The 8,478-nt window shown below is 35.8% G+C and overlaps 1 protein-coding gene across 1 annotated transcript; it reads left to right on the top strand.

The window, feature by feature from the left end:
• The first annotated feature begins 4,329 nt into the window (after positions 1 to 4,329).
• On the top strand, positions 4,330 to 5,753 carry LOC124924474. Its single transcript, XM_047464508.1, has 4 exons — positions 4,330 to 4,519; positions 4,628 to 4,641; positions 4,757 to 4,921; positions 5,079 to 5,753. The coding sequence occupies exons 1-4, from the start codon at positions 4,330 to 4,332 to the stop codon at positions 5,751 to 5,753; spliced, it is 1,044 nt and encodes a 347-aa protein (XP_047320464.1).
• Positions 5,754 to 8,478: the final 2,725 nt, after the last annotated feature.

The following is an 8,478-nucleotide window of genomic DNA, read 5'->3' as shown; positions in this document are numbered from 1 at the left end:
TTTCCATAATCAATTTATCATGGTTAATTATTTTATTTCATAAATAAAATATTATTTCTATAATGTTTCCATAATCAATTTCCATGGTTAATTATTTTATTTAATAAATAAAATATTATTTCTAATTATTAATAATATCTAATATATTATTAATAATTGGATTTCATTACCATAAATCTATTCTGCCAACTCTAAGTGTGTGACCTCATAGGACCCAATTATAATAGTTATGAGTTTAACCTCATTAATCGTAGTTGGCTTCTAGCAAAGCACTGCGACTCCTAACATAATCGAATTAAATTATTACCGTTAATTGTCCTATCAGGGTTTAGTCATTGCACATTAAATTAAAGGACATATTTCCTTCACACCTTTCATTGATAATATCTTTAGATATTGAAAGAAGAATTATTTTCCAGAGGATTAATGGGGGTATCAATCTTTAACGCAATATCTAGATCCATGCAGCCTAGAACAATATAAATATTCTTCTTTCAATTCTTAAAGTTCGTCCCATTTAGAATGGGAATGGAGTTCATGTTAGTAAATATCGTAACATTAGCTGAAAAATAGAACGAAACATAATTAAATCATACTTAAAATTAAAATCATTAAACAAAAATCAAATATTGACAAAATCATATCTCAAGACACCGGTGCAGCATTAATATCAAGTCTTTAGATATTAATATTATGTATAGTAGTAATCTTGGTGTAATGATCAAACATTGACAATAAGTGCTGTCAAATAATAGACCTATCTTTATGTGTGGCAAGGAATCTCCAACCATAACAAGGGTAAAGTCTACATTGACAACTCCCTTCCTAGAGGTACCACCCTTAGCCACCAATTCTATTTCGAACTCCCCTCTGAGATCGAAGAAGAATGCGTTCGGGCATGGGATTTTGTCGTGGCGGGTCACTTCGTCGGGGGCGCAACAACTCCATTTAAAGTGGTTAAAGACCATCTCTTTGGCCTTTGGGAGAAGGAAGGACTCGAGCGGCTCACGCTCAACGACTTTGGATATTATTTCCTCCACTTCCGTAATGGCAGCGAAACTAAGAAGATCCTTGACAGCGGTTTCTGCTTTATAGCCAACCAATGCTTCAAAATGTGTAAGTGGAAGGAAGGTATGGTACTAGACAAGAAGCCCCCAAAACTTGAGCAAATTTGGTTAACTCTTCGGAACATACCCCTACACTTATGTAACGCTAAGGCAATTAGCTACTTCGCAAGCCTCATTGGAAAACCTCTTAGACTTGACACCGATATCGAAGGAGACAATAGAGCATCTACTTCCAGAGTCAACATTGAGATCCACCCATAATGCACCCTTCCTAAGGAATTGGAACTTGTGGACAAATTGGGAAATATCTATCATATTGGAGTCAACTACGAGTGGTTGCCTCTCAGATGCACCAACTACAAAACCTTCATGCACTCAATCCTTAAATGTACAAAAAACAAACATTCCACAAATCTCAATGCTGACACAACTAAGATGGATAATGTCGAAGTCATAAAACAGAACAACCAAGAGGAAGATGTTACTCTAAGTAAAGAAACAATAAACAAATATCTATCTTGAAAAGGTCCGATTGGGACAGTAATGACATTGGGGCTACTAAAATAGGAAACGAAGGAAGCGACAATGACAGACTAGACAATGGAATTACACAATTACCCGAAACTCAGAAGGAATATGATAAGACATGAATGACATATGGGGTGGGCGTGAATGCTAATGAGAAACTCGACAAGACCCATCATGAGCTAATTGAACCGAGGAGTGATAAAGGTAATGACAATATTGATGATACAATGGAAACCACGGTAGTCAAGCATGTTAGTAACACTCACAGCAAGAATAATGGTAGTGGATTAAATAATGAGTCAAACAAAAGAGCTAATGATCAAACTAACAGCCTCAATGAACATAATGATGAGCAGGACAATGAATGTGGTGAAGCTCACCCTGAAAACCCAACAACTATACAAGCAAGAACTGAGCACAACGAGCCATCACCGCATCTCGGAGAAGCATGCAACACCACCGACACAACAACCTCAAAATCTAATGGTCCTAAATAGAGGGTTGCAGCGCTGATCCCCCTACCATTACCGAAGAAAATTTATCAGAATCAAAAACATCACAGGTTGAGAAGAATGACAAAAGGAAGAAAACTAAAAGCAAGAAAGGAGAGGGTAGTCAGAAAACTTAATTAAACAACCTTTAATGATTATCATAACCTGGAACATTAGAGGTCTCAACGATCCGCTCAAGAGCAAGGAAATCAGGAGAGTCATTGAAAAAAAGCAAATCATAATTATTGGAATTCTTGAGACCAAAAGTCAAGCTTAGTAATGTTGAGAATATTGGTTCACGGTGCTTCGCGGACGGTTGGAAATTCATTCACAACTGCAACAATAGATCCGGTCGAATTTGGGTCAGCTGGGACTCCCACATGGTAGATATAAAAGAAACATATAACAACTCCTAAGTCATCATGGTCGAAGTCAAATGAAAGAAAACGCTCAGCCATTTCAACATTGCGGTTGTATACGGTGACAATTCAGATAGTAGTAGAAGAGCGCTCTAGAATAGCCTTAGAAACCACATCGATGACAACAAGCCTTGAACTATTTTGGGCGATTTCAATGTCACTAGACAGGTCAACGAAAGACTCCTGATTTCTGAGCTCTCTTAGGGTATACTAGACTTCAACAACTGTATCCGCGATTTAAGTTGCATAGAACCAGCATACTTTGGAAATTTCTTCACATGGTCATTCACGCGTGGTAACGATGACATGAAAAAGAGACGAATCAATAGGGGGATAATCAATGAAACTTGGGCCATCAAATTCCCCAAAACCCACATCCAAGTTCTTAGTCCTGGTATCTCCGATCATTGCCCCATCATGCTTTCATGCGATAGAAAGGAAAGAACCAAACGTCTCTTCAAGTTCTTCAATTTCTGGATGAAAAGTAACGATTTCAGTGATATTGTCAAAAACGTTTGCACCAAACAGATTCAGGGTACAAAAATGTACCAAGTCATCCAAAACCTTGCCCTCCTCAAAACCAAACTTCAAAAACTTGACATGAAATAGTACAGTAATATCTCGCGCCGAGTCCTTGAAGCCAAGTAAAAGCTGGAAGCCATCTAGAATAGCCACCTCCGCCACAATAGTACGAGCCAAGGGTACGACAAAGAAAAGGAGGCCCTCACAGAATTCCACAATCTCAGCTCCTATGAAGAAAGCTTCTCCCGCCATAAATACATGCAAAATTGGCTCCCGCTTGGCGACAAGAACACAACCTTCTTCTATCGAAAATGCCATGCCAGAAACTTCGTAATAGTGTCATTCGTCTTAAGTGGAGTGACGAAAGTATGGCCCAGGGGAAAAAACAGGTGCACTTGGAGGCAATCAACTTTTATCGTGGCTTCATCAGTACTAGAAAGGATCCTTTAAATCACGTGAGCTTCCTTTACCAGACCATCATCAAGACAGTCAACAGTACTGACAGTAGTAAACTCATTGAGATTGTTAGTACCGATGAGATCATAGACGCCCCCTTTAGCATGAAAGGTGATAAAATCCCTAGGCCTAATGGATTCAATGCCACTTTATTTAAGGACAATTGGAACAATGTCGGACATAGTGTTTGTGAGGCTGTCACTGAGTTCTTTTGGAACCGCAAGATGCTTAAGCAATAGAATACAACTGTCCTCAACCTAATTCCAAAAAAGCCCTCCCCTAAAATGATTCAAGATTTCCGTCCCATTTCCTACTATAATATCACATATAAAATTATTTAAAAAATCATTGACAAACGTTTTAAAGTTGTTATCTCAAACCTCATTAGTCCTGGACAATCAGCTTTCATCCCTGACAGGTCTATCTCCCATAATATCTTACTAATGCAGGGTCTTCTTAAAGGTTATGGTAGGAAGTCCATCTCACTCACCGCGTGTGACTTTTAAGGTGGACATCCAAAAGGCTTTTGACTCCATCAATTGGATCACCCTTCATGATTTCTTAACCGCCTCTGGTTTCCCTTGTATCTTTATTAATTGGATTATGTAGTGTGTCTCGACCCCCCCCCCACTTCATTGTGAGCGTGAACGGTATCCATGATAGGTTTTTCAAAGGGAAAACGGGGTTAGACAAGGGAATCCTCTCTCCTCCTATATTTTCCTTCTTATTATGGAGGTCTTTAAGTGCATTGTTAAAATGCTCCTAAAGTACCGACATTTCACTCACCACCCTTATTGCAAGCAAGAATCTATCACTCATATATGTTTTGAAGACGATCTCTTCATCATGGCGCATGCTGACGCTAACTCTGTTAGAATTATCAAGGAGGCTTTAACCATTTTTTCTAGTTTTATAGGTCTCGGAATTAATCAGGGCAAAAACCTTGCTTTCTATGGCGGTGTCAAGGAGGAAACCAAATTCAGCATATTTGGGATCATGGGCATTGAAGAAGGATCGCTCCACGTCCGATATCTTGGCATCCAACTCCCCTCTAAATAACTCCAGATCTCACATTGTTGACCTTTAATTGAAAAGGTAAAAAATGTTATTCTGGGATGGGCTACTAAAAGACTTTCTTATGCAGGTCGCATTGAGCTGGTCACTAGAGTCGTTATGGGTATTATCGGATACTAGGCGCAGCAGATCGTCCTCCTAAAGAAAGTCATGAAAGAATTGGATCAACTTATGAGGAATTTCATTTGAGGGACTCAAGGGCGTGGTGGGAAAAAGATCAAATGGACGTACACATGCAAGCCCAAAAACGAAGGAGAAATCGGCATCAAGGATAGTGTCTCCTAGAACAAAACTCTCACCTATAGGACTTTTGGGTGTTGGAAAAGAAATAGGATTCACTTTGGATCAGATGGGTACACTCGAGGTTCATTAGAAAAGACATCAGCATTTGGACATGCAAGATCAGAATAGATATGGAGTGGTCCCTTAAAAAAATTCAGAAGCTTAAAGACAACTCGGGCAAGATGATCAACATTCAAATTGGAAACGGTAATGACACTCTATTTTGGCATGACCCCTAGTTCGAAAACACACCCATCCTTCATAACAATATCATCTCCATCACTCAAATCAGGAAAGAATGTCTATTGGCCACAGTTCAACAAGTCAAAAGCGGCGATTGGAACAGCCTTCTAAGGATTATTCCAAAAGGTGTGAGAATCTTTGACGCACTTTCATCCTATCATCTGAATAACCATGAGGATTTTCATGTTTGGAGTGTTGAGAACAATGGTAGGTTCAACTTAAGGTCTACTTGGGATTGTGTTCGTGATCATGGGGACGTTGTCCCATGGTCCCACTTAGTGTGGTCTACCAAAGTGATCCCCAAACACCAATTCATTTTATGGCTCGCCTTCCGTGAGAGACTCAATACCCATGATCGGATAAAGAAGTACATGAGAATCCCAGATCCTAATTGCCTACTTTTCTTGGTAAATGAGGAGTCCATTGAACATCTCCTTGGGAACTGCCCTTTTGCCTCTTTGTTTTGGCGCAGATTCTCCGCATCAATGAGCCTTCCCAGCTTCCCAAACGAATGGACCGACATCAAGGACCTCGCCATCATAAAGACCAAAAGTAACGACTTCAGCTCCAATACCTTCAAGTGTTTTTTCGCCAACATTGTTTATCACATTTGTATAGAGAGGAACGCTAGAGCCTTCTTAGGTGTCCGCAACAATGCGGATATAGTCTGAAACAATATTATCACTGACGACAACTCCCTCATCCGAACGTCGAGACGTATTCCCACAGGCGAGAAGAATTGGTTAATCTGTAAAAACTGGAACATCGCTTACGAGAAAGTCACCATGACTACTAATTTCATTGCACTTTAATTCTCAATTCTCATTTTTCATTTGTTATCTCTCTTTTGTTGTACCTCATTCAGCTTGTTTTTACTCTGATTTCCTTTAAACTCATGTAACTCCTTTGCTTTTTTATGGCTTTTATTATATTGACGCTACGTCGTTTTTCACAAAAAAAAATAATAGGCCTATCTTTGAATCGACGTATTATTAACATGATTACCTTATAATTGTCACATATTTACCACCACAAGTGTGTGTATAAATTTAGTCAAATATTAACCTACTTTGGGCCGATTAATATTCATTAGTGTTTAAACACACCAACATCTAATACTTTTCTTAGACATTTTCCACAAGAGATGTCACTTGACATCATACTTCAATGAGTCTCTTTTGAATATTAGAAAACTTAAAAACAAGTCTAGATGTACCAAATATTCAATGTTTATTGATCTTTTACATTAAAATGCAATTTATATTCAATAATGATGATTGCAATCATCCTAAATTTAGGGATTTCTTATAATCTAATTTTCTATATTTGGTAAGCTTTTCCTTATATGGAATTCCTAGAATCCAATCTTTTATATTCTGTAAGTTTTTTTATATATAGAATTCCTAGAATCTAATCTTCTATATTTGGTATATATTTTTTCTTTATATGGAATTCCTAAAATCCAATTTTCTATATTTTTTAGTTTTTTTAAAACTTTAATTAATGATAAAAACCTAATATCACTTTTTATGATGGTTAAAACAATATATATGTATAATATCATTAACCAATCATATAAACCATCAACCAACATGCATTTAATCAAAAACCTAAAAAACGAATTGAATTATCAATTCCTTGAGAATCAATGGATGGTAGGATCTAATACCAATTGTTAGATTTTATAAAACAAATTTAATAATATTTTATATAAACTTTAAATAGCCATCAAATGATAAAAAGGGATTTGAGATAATAGATCAGTTCAATTACTAGAATCGGAACATACGTTTAGCTTCCATTGTTATTGATTGTCCTTGGGATGAATTTCGGTTGATGGATCTTCCAATCTAGCACAGCCCTTAACTTCACTTTGGGATTTCTCACTCTGTGAATCCTCTCTGTCGATAAGGAGACAAGAGATATTTTTCTCTACTGAATGTCATAACCCTATTAATACCAATCGACATGTATTAAGTCCAATGGGCCTGATCCAGTGTAGCGCTGTGTAGATTGAGGATCATAACCATCTTTTTTTAGATTTCGGTTATTTATAAATTAGCCCCTCATTTATATTTAAAAAATCCTTTGGTCTTTATATATTTAATCCATAACTTATGTACCCCATAAGTCTCCTTAATACCGTATGTAATCACTTTAGTTAGATTTATTACATAATAACCCAACACTATAAATATTTCATTAAAGGTCCAATATTTATTGAATTAATTATAAATTAATTCAACAAATATGACATGATAGAATAAAATATCAAATATAATCATTAAAAATTTATTTGTGCGCGTTAGAAAAAAAATCCAAATCAAAATAAGGCCTAACGTATCATCACCTTCAGGCTTCAACACGACAACTTTTAAAACAACTTAAAAATTCACAAATTTTGATTAGAGCCACCAAATCCATTTACAATTGAAAAGATTAGTTCATTAAGGGATGGAGATCATATCTCCGAAGATTGTAGAAGAAGTTCTTCAATTGAAATGACAAATTTTTACCGACAATTCAAGAACACAACTTTAAAAGATGAATTAACTTTTTTTAGGAAGTATCTCAAAGGTTGAGGTTTATTTTAATACATTTCTAGGGGAGGGGAGGCAATTAGAGAGCATGAGAGCGATTGAAACTCGAATTGCTATTTTTGAGTGGAGAAGTTTTGAGAATTTGGGCATTTTTTAGACACTTATTTTATAAAAAATACATCAATTCATATATCCGAAAATTCATTTTTTAGAGAACCAAACACATTAATTGTCATATCGTTAGAAATAAAATTTTAATTAACTTCATTAAAAATGAGCATATGTCTACTTAGAAACATGTTGCTAATATATATATATATATATATATATATATATATATATATATATATATATATATAATGATGCTTAATTTTTAAAGTGTCCGGATTGTCGGGTCGAGAGTTGTGGTTAATTTGGATATTTATGTGAGAGTAAATGAATACTTGGGTCGGATTGTGAGTTGACCCACCCATAAACTTAAAAAGGTTAAAAATAAAATTAAAAATGATATTTGTATGTTTCGAACTGGCAACCTAACAAAACAAGTACAACTATTTAACGAACTAGGCTAACAACACTTTATATTTAAGATTCAACACTAAATTTCATTAACGCGAGACATTTTAACAATAAAAATTCCATTTTTTAACTAACTAATATATATATATATATATATATATATATATATATATATAATGATGCTTAATTTTTAAAGTGTTCGGATTGTCGGGTCGAGAGTTGTGATTAATTTGGATATTTATGTGAGAGTAAATGGATATTTTGGTCGGATTGTGGGTTGACTCGCCCATAAACTTAAAACGGTTAAAAATAAAATTAAAAATGTTATTTGTATGTT

The sequence above is a fragment of the Impatiens glandulifera genome, chromosome 2, assembly GCF_907164915.1.
Source record: "Impatiens glandulifera chromosome 2, dImpGla2.1, whole genome shotgun sequence".
NCBI classification, from domain to species: domain Eukaryota; kingdom Viridiplantae; phylum Streptophyta; class Magnoliopsida; order Ericales; family Balsaminaceae; genus Impatiens; species Impatiens glandulifera.
The sequence above is the reverse complement of the archived record's forward strand: the minus strand, read 5'-3'. Positions and strand labels throughout refer to the sequence as shown.

What these genes read in the sequence shown, in the direction of transcription:
- LOC124924474 (XM_047464508.1), top strand. Translation starts at nt 4,330, where the DNA reads ATGGCGCATGCTGACGCTAACTCTGTTAGAATTATCAAGGAGGCTTTA. An exon ending in ATCAGATGGGTACACTCGAG is followed by an intron (nt 4,922 to 5,078) that starts GTTCATTAGAAA and finishes CATGACCCCTAG; the next exon opens with TTCGAAAACACACCCATCCT.